The sequence below is a fragment of the Mycetomoellerius zeteki genome, unplaced genomic scaffold, assembly GCF_001594055.1.
Source record: "Mycetomoellerius zeteki isolate Tzet28-1 unplaced genomic scaffold, Tzet1.0 scaffold149, whole genome shotgun sequence".
NCBI classification, from domain to species: domain Eukaryota; kingdom Metazoa; phylum Arthropoda; class Insecta; order Hymenoptera; family Formicidae; genus Mycetomoellerius; species Mycetomoellerius zeteki.
In genome coordinates this window covers 3,334,841-3,357,921 of record NW_017256436.1, presented here as the reverse complement: position 1 = coordinate 3,357,921, position 23,081 = coordinate 3,334,841, and the positions used below count along the sequence as shown (strand labels likewise).

Genomic DNA, 23,081 nt, shown 5'->3' with positions numbered 1-23,081 from the left:
GGTGTGACGAGATTTCCTGATTTCACCTTTCCAATTATGGTCCTCGTTAGTTATAAAGGCTTTCAATGTTCATATTTACTAAACGCACAAAAGAATAGAATCGCACCTTTGCTTGCACATATGCGTAGTAATTCATACTCAATACTAAATTATCGGATTGTTCTTCTAAGAACACGATAAGAAAACATAATTTATTTCGAAGATTGCATGAAACGATAATAATATATACGCTCAATTGTATCATATTTTTCAAACAAATATCAAAATCTGACATTAGTCGTAGAAATTTTTCTAATTATTTTGTATATAAAAATTATTTCAAGATTTTCCTACAAAAGTAGGTACTTCAGTTTTAAATGAATAATATTCCAATCGCAAAATATATAGAAAATAACTTTTGTGTAATTTTGTAAAAATAAGATTTTATTCCTAAGAACATTTCTGATAACGTTTGTTAAAGATTTTTTTAAATTACTTTGTTTCTCGATGAATTCGTTTAGTGTATTCAAGAACAATTTAAAAACGCCTGATGTAATGACAACCAAAGTCACATTGTTGCAGAAACGGCTGCATACGGTTGCGATCTTATCTTGCCCCTCCTTGACTTCTAAAGATTATGAAATGCAAGTAAGCATAAACCGGTCCGATTTCTCACAAGTTAAATTTTCACATCGCATAATGTGTCTGGCCTTTATCTTCTGCTTTTTGGTTGCCAAAATCGAGTGTTCCCACGCCCAGTTTGCGCGCCAATAATTCGTGGTTTCTTCAGAATTTCACCACGACGATAATTTGAAAAATATTTCTCGAAATATTCATCTCTTCCAGAGACAATCCGTCACAATCGGGTACTGTTATATTGAACAAAGTGGTTTTACTTTCGTTTTCAGAAAGTCTCAAGGTGAACAAGCCGGCGTTATACTTTTCGCTCTTCAAAAGTTTCTCAGCGATTGGTTCAATGCAAAAAATGCATGCACGTTATGCGCGTTATTGCGTATTGTAAACTCTTGATAAAACGCGACCTTGCTAGCCCCATAATTTTCGCCATTACTTCCTATAGGTTTCGTAATAAATGTTCAGAAATAACACAGTGTGTATATGTGATAGACGTTTCTTTATCGATACAATTGTTTGTCTATTTATTGAATCTATATATTATATTACTTAAATCTATAGAAAAAATTATATTATATAATCAGAATTATTGATCTAATTTTAATATTAATTGTTTTATTTTTATATTATATAAAGCAGAGAAGATTAAGTATGTCGAGACTATTTTTGTTACGTTATCAGAAATCCTTTCTGAGAGCATACAATTTGCGCTTTTGTTTCTTTTCAGTCTTCTACGTACCTATATGTAATTTCTGCAGTGGAATTTGTTTCTTTTCTTTTTAACATATCGAAAGGCACCGCATATAATCTTATTCTTGTTTGCATTATTTATGCTGTTATATCGCACATTTCAAGGACCATGCCATAGAGCGCATAATAAATATTCTCTTTCCATCCCATCATGTCGATCTACCCGTGAATTCGCGTACCCGTTTATCAGCGAAGGGTACTGTACATCAGTATAAACACCGCGTTCACGGTTACAGGACAAATTGCAATGAGACGTACCTTGGCGTCGCGCCAAACGATCGCGTCATAACGCATCTTTGTGCAAGGTGGGCATTACTTCATAATCGCGTTGACCTTCTCGCGTGCAGAGAAGAGCTATACCAAGTGGACATAGCCTAAGGCCCGTCCCCATTAAAGACCCTATAACAGAGTTTCGCCACGAGCGATTTTATCAAAATCTTATGAGAGAGAAAAGTATACTGTTACCCTGTAAATATAATACTAGCTCAGTGATTCGTAAATTTTAATTTGCGAATAATTTAAAAATTATTATACTCTCGACATTAGGATTTTTTCTTACAATGTTCCAAAAAATCCGCTTTTAATAGGAAATGCGGTGGTTTTGGAACACCTTGTATATATACATACATTATATACATATATATACTATCTCATTAAGGAAATAGTACTATATACATATATCTTTCGTAGAATTTTGACAAAATCGCTTACGATCAGACTTCATTATAAGGTCTTTAGCTCCTACTTCTTTTCAAAAAGAAGAAGAAGAAGAAGCCAGTATGTCATCTTTAATAGGAATAAACCATAGCGTTCGCACAGTATACAGTACATTGGTGCTACATAAAACGTACGCATTGACATTCGCTGCTTAGAAAGCTAAAACGCGTATCGAGATAGTGCCAATTATCACCGCAATCTTAATTCTCTTTAGAATTCTAATTATTCTTATTGACTTACTCGTCGATTACTGACTAGCGATAACGTGCGACTCAATAACGAGGTAGAACATGACTTGCGCTATAAAATTCGTAATGAAGGAAAATCACGCGTGGCTCGTGAAATTATATGTACACGCTAGTCGTAACGGGCCGTTGACACTTGTCAGCCAGGCCAGTCACGCAAAACGCTCCGTCCGATTTCAACATTAGATGGCAGGCTGGCAAGCTTCACCTACCTCGGCTGAATTTATGCTCTCCGTTGGAGTTGCACGAAATCTACGATAACGTTGATGCAAGTAATCGTGACTTTCAATCGAAACTCCGTTGGAGTTGCACGCTCGGCGAAAATTCGGAGGAAATAATTGAAACTTTTTTATCATGATATCATGACTTTGTTTGACTTACTAAATACAATTTTTATTCATATATTAAACTTAGAATTTCCTAAATTTATTAAAAGAATTATGATCTCTTTTTTTTCTTCTCGATTTAATCCTTTGAATTTCATAAATGCTGAATACAATTAAATTGTTTAAATAGCTCGACTAATTTATTGCGAGAAAAACATTTCATAATTCATCAAGATAATTAACACTAGAATTACAAAAGCAATCAAAATAAATATAGTTTACAATTTTTTATTAAAATTACAACAGTGCGTTTTCTGATACTTTTGTTTGACTTTTTCGCAGTGTGTAAAAAAAATAGGTTAATTTACATTTCCCCCAGCTCTTTCTTTGAAAGAGATATAAATATAATATATTATAAATAACACAAATGGATATATGTCGGTAGTTCTAATGTTAATAATGGCGAGTTCCGTATAAATGCGTAACGGAGTGGTAGAGTCTCCGAATAAATTTTTACGCAATACAGGAAATCAAACTGATTAAATTACGAGTTGCACGCAAGTTACAAGTGAATAACGAAGATATATGTAACGCTCCTGTAAACACTTAGACCGGATCTGCGAGTGTGAAAATAGCCTCGTGAAAATAACTTTCCCCTTTGAAAGTTTTAAGACGGTCAGCTGAGCGCCATGGAATCCGCTCGCGATCGCGTTAAGATGTATAGCAGCATTAATAATGAACTGTATATCATCCCTATACAATTCTCTGCACATTATATCAAAACTTAATCGAAATACATTATGCGATATGTACAATACATTCATAATTGAAAATTATTTCCAATTTTTTTTTCTGATATCTTTAATTTGTTTACAGTTTCTTAAATCCACGAAGAAAGAGTATATTTAAAATCTCATAAGAAAAATCTTGCTAGAAATTGAAGAATTTTGTTATTTACATAATACAATATTTTATATCATTATTAGTTGTTGACAAAAACGATACTATGATAAAGACAGTATTATAACTTAAGCAAATCAAACAATTGTACATACATCTGTTCCTTACTTTCAAGCGACTTCATTACCGTCACAACGTTGTGGATCGCTAATGCTTCGTGACGAAGCCAAGACGATCACAGCTGAGCGTGCGGCAGAAAATGCCGCAGCATTGATAATGAACCGAGTGTCTAGGCACGTGCCTCTGCTCGCGTGGAGATGAATCGATGCTTCGAGAAGTAATAACATCGTGTTCCACGTTTCGTGCAGTGCCGGCGCCGCAAGCGTATCCATTCGCTTCGTCTTTCCATTGATGATACCGAGAGCGAACTCGAATACGCCTCCATCCGACCTAATGAAAGCGAGTTAATGCGATTTCTTCCTGAGAAACCGGCTTCGCGATATATTGGTATAAATCTCGAAACGGAATAAGTAAGATTCACTTGATGCTAGAACGCGTCGCCATTTATTGCTATGAAATTTTACGATAATTTCACAGAAATTTGAAAGCCGGCTGCGTATCGCGAAAGTCGCTGATATATTTCCGCGGAATTGAGATCTCTTTAATGGACTACTTCTATCGATTTTATGCGGTACTTACACACTGTTGAGGATGCAATTAATGAAATTAATATCGGCATTTGCGTGATCACATCCTCTCACTATTGTTCAAGAATTACTCAATTTGAAATCGTTTTTTTTAGAATCGATCCCGATTTATTGAATATTTACATGCACATTATAATTAAGCAGTGCAGAATTATATGAGCATGAATTGATAATGACTTTGTCTTCATAATTACAAATTCGATAAGCTGACGGATACAAGCAGACATGCCGAATCGATGACTCTATCGATTATGCTAAGTATTCTTCCGTCCATAATACACAACGAGCGAAAGCGTATCGCCATCTTTTAGGCTTCACATAGATCGCGCGCTGATGCTTCGCAACTAACTTAAGAAATAGGAACATCAATTACTCCGCGACTCTCCCGAATTAATATACATCGTTCTCGCGCGGCACCTGAATGTGATATTAGCCACTCCATCGCGGCCTCTCCGTCACTTTCTTCTTCTCACTGGTGCGCAGGTACTTGTGCTCATCGTCCTTAAGATCCACAGAGACCGTTTCTACTGATATTTCTATCAGCATTTGCTGCGCGATAAAACTAGTAATATCATGGATTATTAAATATTATATCGTTTATTTCACACCTGAGCTCATAAAGATATTTATTGGAAAATCTCAAGATTTCACTGAGAAAAGTTTCTGATTGAAAATGGATGAATCAGAAGATTTTGATTATATCAATTAGAATTCTGGTTATCTCAATTAGAATTATAATAGATTTAATCAGAAAATTTTTAATTTTCTACATATTAATTTTGTAAATTTTCAAGCAGAATTCTTGTTAATCAATCACACTCTTTTTCCTGTGCTTGTTTGTCTTATTTGTTTCAATGCAAATAAATGGAAACAGGATGTAAAAATGAAAGTAAATGGAACGTAACAAGCGTAATTTATAAGAAATAAATCAATGGCTGCATTTCGTAGAAAAAGTAGCTTTGCAATTATAAAATTCTTTAATATGATTGGTTCTTGCCTTTAGTTTCTCATTGGAGCTAAAGATATAATCAATCATATTAAAGATTCTTGCAACAGTTATGAAGCTACTTTTTCTGTAAAATCGCAATTAATGTTTATTAATGGCTATAGAAAAAATAGATGCTTATAGAAAAAAAATTTTTATCGAGAAATCCGAGTTCGAATGCCGGCTGAAGTAATATTATTCGCAATAAATTATTTAAAATTTTAAAAGAAAACTTATTAACGTCGAATTGTTTACATCTTTCTAAAATGCTTATCAGCATCAGTATTATTAAATTGCTTATTAATTTAATTTGTAATGTTACTATCCCATTTTGACTTATGACTGCGTTTCAAGACTGAAAATGATTTCGGCGTGCTGCAGTTTTACAGAGCGACATATGAATGTAAATTAATAACGAAAATATTATTTCGGCATCGTTAAGACATTAGTTACTCAATTAAAATTTTTTTTATTTTTTTCTAAATAAAATTCTTCTAAATTATAAAAGCATCGTATTATCATAAGTTTAAAATAATCACACACACACTGGTGACACTCTATTTATTAAATATCTATTGTAATTCATATTATTTTATTAATTATTAATTATTAAAATCTAATTATGTTCAAAGGATATTTTCTTAGAATATAATTCTTTAAAAATTTCTTTAAAAAGGAATTGAAACATCATTTTACGAATGCGAAGTTCATATTTTCTGCTGAACGCAATGTCTATTAATGGAATGATGAGAAAAAAATTCTTTATTTTTTCTAGATAATTTTTTTTAAATTATAAAAGCATCATACTATCATAATTATTTATAGTCGAAAAAACATTTTGTATACTAATCTCAGGATCTCTTTTAGAGACTGCATTGTACTTTGATTAATGTTAAAATTAAAATACGCAATATAATTACACGAAAATGACCAAAAAAAAAGAAATTAAATAAAAAAAAAGGGCTTCCACAAAACGTATTCCGCAGAACGTCAATCTCAAGTGTATCCACCCACATGTACAAATTTTTCTCACGACCCTGTACGATCTGGTCTATCGTTCGATCTAAACTTTCGTATGCCAATCCGCCATGCTCGCTCACATAATGCATGTTATTTGCACGCACTTCGTTGTAATTAAGCAGTGTAAAATTGCTCTGAGTACGAAATGATAATGACTTTGCCAGATCCAAAGCATTATAAAGTTAAATAGATTATCAATGAAAGAAAAATAACACTTATATTACACGGTTAGAAACAGTCTCATATATATAGTGATATAAACCCAACTTTCAACAATTCAATTGTAAAGAAATTGCTTGAAACTTCACATGATCAATTGTTGTTATAAACATACTATCATGAGCTGAGTATTCAACTGACAGAGATGTATGCGAAGGTATAACATAACATACGGAAGAAACCCTGCTACGTGCTACAACACGCAGAATCGTTTTAAAGTAATAATTAATACGCTAGCTCGCTGCTCATTTGTGCAGTGAATATCCCGAGGGTATTCCATTATCCTATATGAACCGCCTTTCCATCATCATATCTCGATAGACGCTGACAATCTAATTTGGCACGGGGCACAATGTGGCGAAGCGTTGTTTCAGGCGCGCGTATACAGAATCGGTTCTCACGACCCTATCCAATCTGATTCCCGTACTCCTTTCGGAGATCGTGTCGCGGAATGTCCACGCACATTTGCCACATTTTCAATGTGCACACAATTACAAGAGATTTTGCAATCGCAGTGGGATGCGTGCTTGTTTGGCAATGCAATGGCCATGTCATCGGTCCTCCCTAGGCACAGCCGGAATCTAATTCGCGGGTGTCGCGGTGTCAAAGAGGACGTAGCTGCTATGCGACGACCGGGCCCCCACTATAGGCAAAAGCCTTCGTGTAGGTTATAAAGGACTGAGCACGGTACTACACGGCTGCACTCTCTCAGTGAAACTCTTGGAGGATCGTTCCCCAACAAGTAGTACCTCCCCTCCTCGTCAGCAACGCGTGCACCATGAGGATTATATTATTGGTATGTGTCAAATTATTCGGTTATTTTGTTAAGCGCGTGATTTCCGCCGACTGTGTCCTCTTTCCGCGGTTAATCGACTGCTTATGTTCGGGAACATCTTTTGGAAATTTTAACGTGTTATAATTCTGATGTTTATTTCTTTCTAATATCCGCATTTCATACAACGTGTGTAATGCACTATATTTATGAAAAATTGATATAAAGAAAAACTTAATAATGTTTAGCGAAAATGATAACGTTTCAAATATACCAACATTCTCGTATATTAATACATCGATATTACAACGTTACATATTGCAAAAAAGTTTTCGAAACTAATAAGTATGTAAGTTGAAAAAAGATATACAAAAGATTTTTTCTGTTCTTTTTAAAATTTCATTTAATGTATTCTGTGGATGTTACATGCAACACAATCTACATGGCAATTTAAATGATTTTTTACACACATTCTTGAAATTGCTCAGATCTTTTTTACATTATATATTATTTGACATTATTATACAGATATATCGAGTAGATTTATTATTTAATTTCTTTTATCAAAATTGACGTATAAATATTAAATTACTATTGATAGTTATATTTGTATCATTGGCAATAAGATTGTTTAAAATCAGTATAAATATTTTTTCTATATATTCATTATTTTATCGTTGTAACGTTAATATTTAAATTACATAAAAAACATTTATATCTCACACGTTAAAATATTAATCGTGGTGTCCTAAAAACAGCTTATTATTCTCTGTGACCTATATCAAATTAACCGTCATTAATGCAGGAAAGTCAGAATCTCGATAAGATCTATGCGGTTCATTATTGCAATTTACGTGCGCGCGTGTGAAAACATTTATAATTCATAGACGGCGCATGATTAACAACGGAAAGTGAATTGTGTTCGCCCACTTGATGTTCCATGCATGGCCACGAGAATTTTCGCTAGAAAAATCCTCCTTTTATCATTCATCCGTGCGAAAGGCCCGTCAGACGTGAAAAAGTTGTTGAACTATAAAATTGCAACAGTTTTCCCGCGAACAGTCGTGAATTAATTATATTCCGCAAGAAGTTGTTGACATCCGTTACCTTAATGAACCCACACTCGCTGTTGGGCAATATAATCTTTTGTTGAATGGGAAGCAGACTCGCTCCTTGAAATCCATGAGTTGGGCTGCGTTCAAAAACTTTACCTGAATGCATCTAGTATCATTTAATTTTTGTTTAATTATTATCAATAATTACTATTGAAATTCAATGAGCAACAAGGATAAAATGATATGGATACACCCAGAAAAAGTTTTTAAAAGTTACCCTATGCGACTACGGTGACGGCCGTTTCGTTACAGCCTAATATTTTTCGCGGCGACTTGCTTTTTTCAAATATGATCATTACGTGCCTTATTGATTAATAGTGAAAGTTCTATTCATCATATTCTGGTTATAGCTGTTGGCATTGTTGTAGCTGCTGGTCCACGGTTCACCTTTCTTGACCCGTGTCGCTTGAGATCGATAAACACGATATTTCTTCCTTTGTAGAGTTTTTGCACGACCGATAACTTGAGTCAGCATTATTGGAACTAAATTTGTCTTGAAACTAAATAGTTACATTCATACACTTATTCAAAAGCGCATAATAATCAATTACCACGTGTGTTCTTACACTCATAAACAACCCGGCGTCTGTCGAGCTGTTGTGGGAACATTTAATAATCGCCGATTTCACTCGTGCATTTGCAGCACAAGTATAATTCGCCAATCGTGTGAAGAAATGCACAAGGATCCTGTATGCGGATATTAACGTCGATTTCTCCGATTCCTTTTCCCGCGGCTTGGTGTAAAGCGACAATTAAACGCTTATTAATAATTCACGAGCGTTTCTATATCATAATCGTTTTCTTATTATTTCTCACTTTTCATGGCTCGATCTCTCAGGCGGTTCATTCTGCGAGAGTTTAATAATACCTTCTCTGTACCTTTATTAAGGTACAGAGAAAAAGAAAAATATAGATCAATATGTCTAGAAATACAAGAGTACAGTCGGACTATCCTTCAAAAAGGTGGAACATCAGCAATACTACTATTTTTAGACCCACACCTTAGTGAAACATTTAATATAGTAACTTGATACATATGTATGAGAGATAAAAGAAGATCCATGAAGAGCCTTGAGGGATGACATTAAAATTTCTCAAGAAATAAGAAGATAAAAGAAGAAGAGTATAGAATTAAAGCTGTAGCACATAAAAAAACTTAAGCAATAAAGCGTAAACAGTAAGGAAATCAAGATGTTGAATTTGCTATACTGCTTACGTTATAGCCTGATGGTCTCTACTATGATTGGCCAATTTACTACTTACGTTTTATTGCTTAAAGTTTTTTGTGCGCCATGGTCCTCAATCGCATGAAACGCAGATGATCTCGCACGCACATCGCAGATTGCTGAAGTGGAAGCGGAATAATTCCGGATGCGTGATGTACGAAATACTTCGAGTCCGATACCAAGAAATCTGCGCGATTGGCACGATCGGCGACCCGGATAACTGCCTAGGGTAGTCCGATTATTGGCACTTTCACCGATTACACAAATATGGGACGTCTGTTTTCGCGAAACTTTTCGCAGCGATACGTTGCACGATATTCCCATCGCCGATGTACGCCAATCAAGATTCCCCCGACGGCAGTACGTCGTCGATACCAAAGGCAGAAAGCGCGTGTACGCAGAATGGCATTTTTTTTTCGAGCTGAATCAAGAGCACTTCTCCCAGTTTTCGATATCTGCAATCGCGAGAAACCGCGATGGAAACGTCGGTTTCCAATGACGCAGCTGGTCTGTCACGAAGATCGAACGCTAAATGAAGCGACACTTTTTCCTCGCTCGATTGAAATCGCTCAAGCACGAACGATGGCGATATACAAAATACAAGTGCCACTTGCGATAAAGAAAAACATAAAAAAAATGACTTATCGCGGCTGACATGATCGTTTTTGACGGCGATCGTCGAGAAACCCGTTTTGCCAAAACCGTCAGCCCCTCAGAGATACGACGACGACGAAGGAGAAACCTCGGTAACGCCGAATTGCGAAAGCGAGGCTAATATATATAATAGGAGCAAATCTCTCGTCCGCTTTCAGCAGCGATTCCTCGGCGATAAACGATCCTCGGGATGCGAAGACTTCGTTCTCTCATTCGCCGCGGATCCTTCTTTCATTGCACGTCTCAAAGATATTAACGCGGTCGGCACCCAAGCCATTGTTGCAGAGAGCACATCACTTTACGGTTTACGGCCTCCTTTTTACTGTCATTGCGCAACAGGAAATTGATTACCGCATGCTCAATTATATCGGCTCATCGAACACCCGTCAATTTATGAACGCGCACTTTCCACGGAAAATCGGATGCAATCTTGGTGAATTCATTTTTTGTTGTTACAGACACGGAATAAACCCTGAGACATAATTGAAAAGCAATACGAACAGAGAATAACAGATTTCAACCTATCCGTATTCTGGTATACGGTTTCTGATAAGTTGAAATCTCTTATTATTCCCTGTTCCTATTGCTTGTGACTTTCAATTATGTTGCAGACTTTACTTTAGTGTTTTAGTGCGCTTTAATGCGCTTTAAAAAAAGAATTTTCTAAAATGTGAGATTTCAACGCTGTAACTCCTCGGCTAATTAGCATTCCGAAGCGGGCTTTCCCGTTTTTATCGCTTGGCCACGGCGCGGCGGCAGTCTCGTAGTCTCATTAGGCAGCCGGTTCAGAAGAAAATGTGAGAGCAAGAAATATATCGCAACACATGGGAGGCTGGCAAATCCATAAATTAAGGGCATGCCGATCTTTCGAGTGACTTAGAACGTTCCTTTCGAAACTGCGCCATTCAGTGTTATAATTACGCCCGGTATTGTGGATGCACAGGCGGGCAAATGCATTAAGTTTGCCGCATAAGGTAGGCGGGGTGGTTAATGGTTTAGAAATATCGGGTAGATCGTTGCGCACACATCCCGCGTAGCGACGAAGCTGGATTCGCGATGGCGTCTTGCGATATACCTAGAGATGAAACCCTCAATTACGGTAATGAGATTAATTCGACGTTAATCTTCCGCATTCGAGAGGAAATTCGAGTGGGTGTCATTTTTCTCGTAACTTTCCATATTTGGCATCGCTCATTTATTACAACAACGACACAACTCAAAAAACAAAGTTTTTTTTTAGAAAATGAGTTTGAATGTCTTGAATCATTAAAATTTTATGATATTAATTTTAAAATGTAATTTTAATATAACAACTGATTGTAGAGGAATGAAAATGTTCTTTTAAAATATGTTTCTTTTTTTCTATAAGCAATTTCAAAATGATAATGTTATGTCGTTGCTGTAGCAAAAAAATAAACGACACTAAATATGCTTATAATTCTTTTAATTATTTTAATTAATTTCAGCTAAATTCTTAAAAAATAAGAATTAATTCATTCATCAATAATTAAGATTTCAGTTCGCAAAAGCATTCCCTTAAAAATGCCTTTTTACATAATTCCATAATCATCGTTTCAACATGTTTATTAACGAAAATCAATTACAAATTGATTAAAGAGTTTGTACCATGAAATGAAGATGCGGTGGGATATTGGTGTACGCCAAATTGCGCGCTTATTAATCTGCTTTCAACTTTCCCGCACGGCAATCTGAAAAAGCATGTAGCCGAATGACATTCTAATGATAAAGAAAAACGAAAGTTAGAGACTAGTGGCGCGCAAGGCTGGTTAGCCGTAAATACAAAACGCGGTTTGGCCGCGTTTCGTCGGCCGGACGGAAGAAAGTGAGAGCGAATGCTACTTTATGCAAATAGATCGCCGGTGTGGTCAGCGCAGTTTTCAGAAGACAAGGGCACTCCGTGCGGCATACCAATGTGCGCTCGATGCCAATACGAAATGAATCACGTTCGCTCTCGCCGCGCGCGAAACCACCCGCTTTACTCGAGCCTCTAAGCGCCTTTTTCCGAGCACCGCCTTTGTTAACGCTAAGCTCGCGCGTGCACGCCACGTCGCACTTTCAAATATTTGTTTCGACCTTACGTGAGAACGGTCGCGCGCGCGTTCGTTTATAACCAGGGCGCAAATCAACTATAAACCCGTCCATTCCCTCGCGTTCGTTCTCACTTCCGGTGGACATCGAAACGCCGAACGAACGAAAGACGAGACGTTCCGAGGCGTCTTCTCTCGCGTCGATCACGCGCGCGAAAATGTCCTCCAATCGAGAAAGTCATCTTCCCGCGTCGCCTTAGAAAGACGGCGCGGGAAAATAACGGAGCTAGATAATGAAAGTTGTCAGATTGATTCTTTATGCGGCCGATCTACATCCTTACAGCGTCCTCGTCGGGGCCGCGTTCGACGTAATCGGGACGCCTTACATATAACTTTCGCTCGTTGATAAACGTGGGCGCTACACGGTTACCCGTAACACTCATTGTTGCACGCCTGTTATCATTGGCATCTACACACGCGTCGCTTCTGCGCGAGAAGAGATCTGAAGACAGGTGTCGAAAGTTATAGTGGAAAAATAAGTCTTATTTAAATGTCAGCGTTTCAACAGTGGCGGATTAACATATCTCTCGCCATTCTTTACAGATGTCTGAGCGCAATCTTGTAACTTTCTACCGTCACAAACACTTCTTTCATTTTTTTTAGACGCGATGCAGTTTCTCTCGGCGATGTACGCCCGATACTATACGAATCCTCCTAACGAACGCGAGACCTTGAGATGTAACCCTCCACCCACCTCTTTCCTCGATCTCAATTCTGGATTGCGTCGATTGGGATTACGTCACAATATAATTACAGAGGCGATGGATTATTTGGGTTGCTTTCGTCATCTGTCTATCCTTACCAGTGTTACTATTCATCACTATCCGATTCTCGTGACACAGCGGATTTTCTACGATTGTTTTATTCGTTCTTGTTACTTGTCGATTATTCTTACGATGAGTCTGACCGGCAACGCTTCGATGATTTCCTATGTGAGAAGAAATTCAATCTGCAAGGTTAAGTGAGATTTCCATGCACTCGCGATTATGTGTTGCTGGCGGATTCATTTCTTATCTTAATCATAATATTCCTCCTTGAACATCAGTTGTATAAGTAACCTCAGACTGAAATTGCATCAATGCGTGCTTTTAATCGTCACATTACAGAATATCACGGGTATCGCGTTTTCCCTTCACTGAATTAAAACTGTACGTAAATACAATATAATATTCATTGAATTATGAAAAAATAATGAAAATTGGTCCAATGAATTCTCGTCATATGATTTAGATTATAAAACTATTACTAGAATTCATTGCAAAGATGAATATATAATTATATAGATGAATTCAATTATCGTATCAATGAATTAACTACATTAAGTCGGACATTAAATCGGACATTAATTAACGATCATTCATTGGACTAAAAATGACTAAAATTTTTTTCAGTATTCAAATTAATTTACATCTGAGTAAGCATTTGTATTTCCATTTTCTATAAGTTACAAGCGTCTGCCGGAAATAACATTTTACTCTCGGAACGATCTTATTTTCCGCGTACTATTTATCACGCACGTTGATAAATAAAACAAGGATTCACAGACATTCTCATGGCAATTCGTATAATATATTCGTTACGTCACCATCTTCATTCGGGAACAGAATTGATATCTGTGTAAATAGCGTTCCGAGAGTAACCTTCCTGGTGCAATTAATCATGTCAGGCTTGAGATAAAGCGGATACGCTCGTCAGTCGTTTACTAATTACCGATAATAAACGCTGAGTTCATCAGAAATGAATTCACGATCGCGACGCAGCTTCCATCGCTTCCGGAAATCTGGACGTGGAAAGTTGCGGGTGATCTATTCTAACTACTTCCTAGCGTGAAACACGAGAGAAACGTTCACCAGATCGGTTGTCAGCGACCGATCTACATATATTATGTATAAGGATATATGTGCAGGAGGGTGTGTAAGCGTCTATGTGTATATATGTGTAATAAAATCGAGAACACGGCTGTTGAATTGCAACCGGTCGTCGCGTAAGTCTTATTTTTCTGTTTCTTTCGAAACTAAACGCGTCACCTTCACCGTGAAAGGAACTACTTGTTATCCTGCTTCTTGACGCCGCGTGCGCGCTCTTACCGTTACGTTTATCTATCTAGCTGCACAACAACTGGGACCACTATTACAAGTATTATATATAGTAACATTTTCCGCAAGAACTCTCGCTTTCAAGACTTCCTCAGATTTTTTACGTAAAACATATCGGCGTACAAACAGCCCGCGTTACGAGATCACCACTAATCGTAGATCGGTAATTGGCTCTCCCGCTTACATGATTGATCCCACGCGGTGGTACGAGGTTTTTTCATCCTCTAAAAACCCACGGCTCGTCGAGTAAAGTGGATATTGCTTATTAATCGTCTCCAGCCATCAAATTGTACTCGGCGTAAAATTGAGCGATTGTGAATCTTGGCGGCAAGTAATTATTTCGCTATTACATAATATATTGAAGATTATTTCTTTCATAAAAATCATGGGACTATAATCAGATGTTATATCAAAAATTTCTTTAGGATAAACTTGAGTAAGATGGCCATTTTTAAATTATTAATATATCTTTTCCGTATGGTGGAAAAGATATAGATAGTGATATAACACTATTAAAAATAACAAAAATTAAAATATGTTTTTTGCATTTTAAAGATGATCATCTTACTCAAATTTATCTTAGTTGTGCATACAGTATTTTTAAATTAAATAAGAGAAACAATCCTATTTTTTCGATCAAAATGGATCTTAGTGCTTAATAGTATTCATATGAAAATTTGCAAATACATTTTTTCAATTTGTATAAACTGCGCGTCGATTCAGTTTGCTGGATTTGAAAGAAAATAAATTATTTCTCTTATCTGTGTGATATACTATTATCAATCTAATTTTTATTTAATCAATATTTTTAAATTTTTATCAACAACAACACTTACAATTAATCAAGTGATTACTCAATATCCCCCAGCTAAGCATTGCGACTTTTGTTGAGTTCAATATTGAAAAGATTTAAAATAGGAAACATTCTGTACATCAAAGAGGATCATTAAGAGGATCAGCGGAATAAAGGCACAATTCTACTTAGGTACCCTTTTCCGGTGGTTAGCTTTTTTATAATATTGATCGTAATAGAGAAGTATTGTATTATAACTTCTTAAAGACATTACATAAATTCATTTGATACTATACCCGTTTGTGTATAATAAAAAAGTTATTTTAATTTTTATTAAAAATTGTATTAAAAGATTTTGTAATTAGGCCTTTATTCCGTCCATTTCCTTAATTCAAAATACGAAAAATATTTTCAATATTTATTTGGGAGCAGTAATGGTTTAACCCTTATCTAAACGCTTCGCACGCTACAGAAATAACATACTGGTGTATGACTCAACCCACTTGCTTATAACTTTCATAAAAATGTACATATTGCTTATAACGCTCATAAAAATGTACATATAAAAAGTTTTTTTAATTAAAATGTCAGATACTAAGGAGCATAACGGTACCAAGCTATATACGTACAAAAAAGTTATAAGCAATAGAAAAGCAAAGGAAAAGCATTAGAAAAGAGTCGGATATGTCATAAAAAGGTGTTTAAAGGTTAACTATCCACGTGCGTAATTATCTACAATCATCAAATAGGCCATTATTGAATGCAGTCATCTTACTTCATTTTCTTGTTATTTGGATTGATTTGATCTTAATGGAGTGTTTCACATTTCTGGACAAAAAGGAGATAATTTACAGCGTTGCCCGCAAAAACGTTATCCGCAAAGATAATCGAAATTAAAGATACGAGCGTACGCGCGAGAAGAAGGCCGTATGCTTATTGAGCGCGGCGACCGCGGATTTGCGCGGCGCAACGATTCTTCCTTTCTCCGGACAGTTTCGCGCGCGGGGGCTCACTTATAGTCGAGGCGTGGTGCGCCGTGGTCGATTGCGCCCAACTGGATCGGGCCACGGACCGAATGTGTCCGTACCTCTCACTGTATGTGACTGGCATGCCACAACGTTGATTACAGAGCCCTACCTCGGCGTCACGATTTTCCACTAACCCGAACCAGATGGAGGAGTCATTAGCCTGTACACGCTTTCAATGGTCCGGACAGTTGCGAGCGCGTATACCGTGGCCGACGATAATGACGACGTTGCAAGTCTTCTCGTCGATTTCGTCGAAACTCTGCCGCGCGCGCTCCGCACGGGTCCGATAATCGCGAATCGGTTTGTACCACCGATCGAAGACCTTTCCTATTTTCAGGGAGCGCTTAGAAGCGAGTACGCAGCCAATTTCGTTTCCCTCCGATCGTCGGTTAGATAATCAAACAGTTTACCTCGATTCTAATGATCGGGCGAGCGTCTAAAAATTCAGAACCCGGAAGAATCGAAAAGCTTCGGAGAGCGACAACGTCTAGTTTCGTCAATGATGGCAACGGAAAGTTACGGATTTCGCGCTACTCGTGAAAATTCTACGTACCGATTATCTCTTTGCTCTCTCCTCGCTCCACCGATTTAAACGATTGGTTCGTAGAAGGTGACGAAAATACGAAAGTGGGATATAGAACTGTACCTCTGAATAGTTAATCATCTCATTACAGTTCCCGCGAACTTTGCGTTTGCAATTGAATTTCGCGACTACGAGCTCCGGCTGAGCAATCGCTTATGAGAGACAACTTTCGCATACTTCTCGACCACGCTTGCGACACCGTCCCATTTGTCATGTGTGCGCCGAATTGAGTCCAGTGGCCGTTTCGTCAGCAACGCGCTACGTCGTCGTCGTCGTCGTCGTCGGCATTGAAGAAAGGCGCCAACATTTTATCACGGGGTCGATTTGGAAATTAATCGGCGCACGCCCAAGAGAGCACGCTATAGTCATACCGTATCGGCTCGAAAGTCCCAGGACGTGCCTTCCCGTCCCAAGGACAGATCGTGTGCCAATCGTCGAATATTCCCGATCAGGTCATCGCGAAGTCGAGTGAATCGATCTTATCGGCGCTCGGCTGGCGCGAAACCATTTCAAGGAGCGAACATTATCGTGCGGAATCTAACGACTACTTCGTGTATCCGCGTCCGGACATGTATTCTCTTCGTTATTCTTTAAACGGTGCTGACAGTAGAAACAAAGATCGTTTTACGGCGAAGATAAAAATTAAAAGGCAAGATACTGATTATGTACGCATTATTAATAGCATTAATTGAAGCGATTGAAGATACGAATCTAGAATGTCTGGGAAAGTAAAAGGCTCATTAATTCTCCACGCATCATTATATAAAACGTTAAATCTGCGTTACTGACACTTTCGATTGATACAACGTCCACGGCAATCGAAGAATAATAGATTTTGTTTCTTCGCGTGTCTATCTTTTATATTATTGTAGTCAGCAAGAAGTACACGGCGTTTCCTGTGGGTCGTCACTAGGTGTGGTTACCGCCGCCTGTCTTTTGTGTGCGCGCGCGTTTTGCTCTCGACTTGGTTCAAGGAGATCCAGAAGCGGCTGGCGGCGCGGCCGACAACGACGGCGAAACATGCGCGCCGAGTTACGTTGCGACGCTCTGAATCTGAATCTCTTTCTCTCTCACGGTAGGCACGCCGACCGCGCTCCTGCCTCGCCCCGTATTCGGGTCAGCCGAGTAGTAGAAATTACGTAACACGTGTGCGCCGGGGCGGTTCCCACCGAGAGCCGCCTTACCGGAAGTCGAGACCACGTTTTGTCAGAGGACGCACGGTCAGCCTCGCGAGAAAAACGCGTGAGCGTATCGTATCTCGTAAGCAAGATACGGTAAAGTGATGAATTCCGAACTGGGAAATATTGAAAGGCTTTAAATAATGACTCATAATCCAGATAGCAAGCTGATAGCATTTATTATTTTTCTAATATTATTAAAATGATGACAAATAACGTCAACTTGCTACTTGGAAACAGAGCAATAAGAAAAACATCCTTCGTTACAAAAATCTTGTATATTAGTATATATCTCTCATTTAAGCAATTTACGAGGTATTACATTTTTCTCTTTTTGTCAACTCCCAACTTCATTAAGTGCATATATCTTTGTAATCTTTGATTGTACAGCATTGAATATTAATACAATAGCAATCAAGTACATTATAAAGTATCTGGATAACGATCAGATCTAATTCATAAGATCTAATAACTGACTAGTAATTTAAGAAGGAATTTGAAAAGCATTCGCGACAACAAAATTCACGTTATAAATGGAATTTACCGCAACAGACACAGTCGTGGAATCAGAGCAAATCTAGATATAATCTAGCAAGCTCTAACCTTTTACGATGTCGACCGCGGCCGTATACCTGTATACCACTCATACTCTCGTTTAACAGCCGCGAAGCCGAGCATACGGTCGCGTTCGAGCGAGCGATAAGGAATTTTGCGCGCATACCGCTCGCGCACACACGAGCTCACTGATCCGCGAAACTCGCTCTCTCCTCGCTCCATCTTCTGTTTCCTATTAACTATAAGCGTGTACCTCCGTAACGCGGATCCGGCTTCGTACATGGAAACTAGACTAGCCGGCTAAGATCCATATCCATTCCGTCTCGAATGGCTCCAACAATTTCGATTACGCTTCTCGCGTAACACGATAAAACCACGTATATATCTCCCCCATTCGCCGCAAGTAAAAAAATCGCCAGCGTCTGATATATATCGTATATTTCTACTTAACGCTGCTGATACTTATTAAGTTTCAGCTGTTTCTCGATGCATATAAATGCCGAGGTTAAGTATCAGAATTCTCGAATTCTTCCCCATTACTTCGGAAAATTATTTCTCTGTGCAAAGTCACATTGAATGTATTATATTAATTAAATGTAAATGTAGTGTAATTCTGAACATGGTACAATTCTGAACAAAATAAAATTGGAATTAAATTTTCAAGGTTCAAATTTAGTAACCCTAATTTCGTTGTGTGAAGAATATTAAAGGATACAGAAAAAACTAAACTTGAATCTCAAAAGTCGAATACGAATCTTATTTAATTCAGAAATGTACAATATTCGAAATTGTATCACCTCATTCTATGTGTTTAATGTAAAAACATTTCGAATTGGTAAAAAGTAGAAATATATTAATGGTGCATGTAATTATCTTCTTGAAAAATTTTAGAAAACAAATATTTTACTACGTATCTAATTTATTCAGATTTTAATAGAACTTAAAAATTAACAGATCGCGATTTCCGTTGAAAATGACTATCTCACTTCCCGTTTTCACTTCGCGAAACTTTTCTAAAAATTTCGATCCGACAAGAGCACCGGCCACTTTCTTTTGTGCGCAACACGCGTAACGTCGTATCAACACGTTAATGATCATATCCCCGCGCACCAATCGCAATAGCGTGTGTTGTCTACCATAGTAAATTCTTCTTCGTTGCCAGGTAATCCCGGCGTGTCTGCTCGTCCTAACGGAAGCACGGCGAACGCAGATCCGGCCTCGCGTGACAGGACCTCAAGTGTATTACGAGGAAGAGGACAATCAGGCCGCCGAGGACGAATTCGACACTGTGGCGGTTTATCAGCCGCGCACTCGCGCGCTTCCTTCGCCACGGTCTAAGGATGCGCTGCACGGATCAAAGCCGCCACCAGTACAGACAATCAGGAATTATAATAAGGTTAATGACGACGGATCCTTCACCTTCGGCTACGAGGCGGCCGACGGTTCCTTCAAGGAGGAAACCCGCGGTACCGATTGCGTCGTGCGCGGCAAATACGGCTACATTGATCCGGACGGCAATAAAAGAGAGTTCACCTATGTTTCGGGCAACCCTTGTGACCCGAACGCACCGAAGGATGAAGAAGAAGAAGAACCCGAAAAGGAGGAGGAGGAGCTCTCTGGACCGGCGAATTATCCCGTGGTCAGGCCTATACCTCGACCTGTCTCAGTGAGACCCACGTATCAACCGACTACTACTCGTGCACCCACCACGATTTTCCAAACCGAGTATCAGCTCGACGATGATGCCAGCCAAGAACTGACTGAGGATGATCTGAAGCCGCAGCTGCGACCATCAGCCTTTAGAAGACCTTCGACCTTAGTGCAAGTCACGCCCTCCACCGCCATTTATGAATCTTCGCCGTCCTCGAGTCCGTCTCTTTTTAGGCTAGCTTCCACCCCGGCCCAATATCAAACTACTGCGACGCCCGTCCTCCGTAGCCAGCCTACAGTCACTTCAAGCGTCTATCAATCGCTCGAGACCACCACTCGCCGACCGGTGACCCGCCATCCCTCAGTCAGGGCCCAGTCGGTTGCAATAACCCCACGACCCCACGTCGCCCAAGTAGCCGCGCAATATGTCTCCCCTAGTAGCACGGAACGTCCCGACAGTCTGCTCTACGCCCAGACCCATCCCACGATATCACCATTGCGCACTACGACCACCGCTAATGCGCCCCATCTCGACTTTGCCGCCGAACTCGAGCGTTACGTGAACACGGTCGGCTCGCACGTTTCCGCAGCCCCTGTTGCGAGGCCCCAGACCGTCCAAGCATCGCCCCAACCCACTTCGAGAGTTAAGTTGACCGGTCAGACGTCGGTCACCGCCGCCTCCGCAGCCGCTGAGCCCATCTACCAATCGGAGCTCGTGTATGATCCCGCGACCGGTCAGTACAATACCCAGCTTTATCAGACACTACCCCAAACCGTGGGTGACTTTAGCCTCAGTCACAAACTCCAACCGTTCGTAGCCCAGCCCCAGTCCTTCCTCGGTCTGCAGCAGCTGCAGCAGTACCAGCAGGCCCAGCGTCCGGTCTATAAGCAGGCCCAGTCGGCGCCCACCCCGACCATAGCCCAGCCCCAGGAGGTGCTCTACAGGAAGCAGCAGGCCCAGTTGTTGCAGCAATCCCACCAGCTCTACGCGCAGCAACAACGTCGTCAGCAGCAGCAGCAGCAGCAGCAGCAACAGCAGCATCCACAGCAGCAACAAACTCACAGGCTCCAGCTGCTGGAATCGCAGAGAGAACCCCAGGCGTTCTATTACGTCGCGCCCTTGAAGGCCTCCGCTGCCCCTACGTCTCTTGCAGTAGGTCAGATCGATCAGTTTCTCCGAGGTAGCCGCGCTAATAACTACTGATGCAATCTGAGTCGCGATTCCTAAGAGATCTTTCTAGGATCCTCGAATCGTCCCTCGTCGATATTTATCATTTGGTATTGCCTCGAGCGTCCCTCGCGAGCTAAACCGCCGAGAATTTCGCGCCGATTACATCATAACGTCGGCCCGTGCGTACACAGAGGGTATTACAATATAAGTACATGCATTATATATAAAGTATAATATCTCATGTGGCGCCGAAGCTGGGATCAAATATATCGCCGAGTGAATGGCACACACGAGCGCTTCGATGCATGCGTTGCACGCGGGGGAATGCGTGTGCGGTATATATTTAATATAATCAGCGCGACGCGAGAAAGGCGCACGAACATGATTGCGATGAAAAATATCGCGATAAAGACCGTAGATTTTTACCGTAATCGCGCGTTGTAGGAAACACAGACTTTCTGAGAAACATTCAAAGTTTATTATTACAAACGGATCTTGCGGTCTTCCTGTAATTCTTATTTTGCAGTAACATGGGATTTTCTGAATTACCTTGTTCTCGATAGCGCTTTCATGCTTTGATAGTCCCGTACGTAATTGTATATATATATATATATATAACGCTCGCTTTTTCGTCCAATGCGTGTCTCAAAGCGTTCTTGCGCTATCCGCTCGTCTCGGCTAACGCGCAAACAATAATATTATCCGTCGACGATGCAATCGGAGAACGAAGGTTAAAGAGATTAAAGTATGTGATATTGGATGGAGGAACCGCGCGCGTACGATTACATGGACAGTGTAACTCGTAACAATAATGGAGAGCCATAGTGACAAAACGTTATACGTGATAAAATTTAAATCCTCTTTGTTTAATATTGTTTAAATCCTCTCAGCTAATCATATCTTTTTATTTTTTTTCCACGATTTCTCAGTTAAATAATCTCATCATAAATCTCATTTCCTCCAAACACACAACAAGAAAAGAATTATTCGAGCAAGCCTCATCGTTTCGGGAACTGACAACTTGTTGAAACAATGCGTTCATTAAAAGTAGTGAAATTTTATTTTTTCGCGCGTCGAGTTGACATCGAACGTGGTTCCTTCCGTTTCTCAGACCGATTCCGAGAACACCTCTCTTTTCACTCTGGTATCGTGCACGTTTATGAGGCATGTTAGAGAGTGAAAGCCAACGACCTGACGCAATACTCATGCACGCATATACGATGTATTACCGTGGCAATTTCTCGCGAGTCCCTAACACCGTACTGTCGTAAAGGTATCCACAGAGGTTTCGCGATACAAACGAAACACTTCGTCGCGCGGCTGCGGACCTTTTATTCGCGACCCCGTAAGCCTGAGCCACGTAATAATGCTAGACTCGATTACAAAATGTCGATCCAGTGCAACATCGAGTCGCATGAAAGGCGAGTGAGACACGATCAAGTACAGAAGGGGATAATTAGTCGAATCAAATCAGTTGGTGTTTCGATATACTTTTGATTATTTAGACACACAATGTTGCACTTCCATACTATCGTGTCATATAATGCATAGAATTCATCGTGATATAAAAGTTTGCAATTGATTTGTTGCTTCATTCTCGCCTATTCTAATCTTTTACTCAAACATCTAATCGTGCGCATAGTCATAGGCGCCGACTACGGGGGGGGGGGG

The 23,081-nt window shown here is 39.4% G+C and overlaps 1 protein-coding gene across 2 annotated transcripts; it reads left to right on the top strand.

Moving 5' to 3' along the window:
- Positions 1-7,196: 7,196 nt before the first annotated feature.
- LOC108720338 (putative mediator of RNA polymerase II transcription subunit 12) lies at positions 7,197-23,045 on the top strand. 2 transcript variants are annotated; one of them, XM_018444298.1, is made up of 3 exons: positions 7,197-7,277; positions 19,752-20,973; positions 21,058-23,045. In XM_018444298.1, the coding sequence occupies exons 1-3, from the start codon at positions 7,260-7,262 to the stop codon at positions 21,441-21,443; spliced, it is 1,626 nt and encodes a 541-aa protein (XP_018299800.1). In that variant the 5' UTR covers positions 7,197-7,259; the 3' UTR covers positions 21,444-23,045. The 2 variants fall into 2 exon arrangements, with proteins under 2 accessions (XP_018299800.1, XP_018299799.1); XM_018444297.1 differs by having other exon boundaries at positions 19,752-23,045.
- Positions 23,046-23,081: the final 36 nt, after the last annotated feature.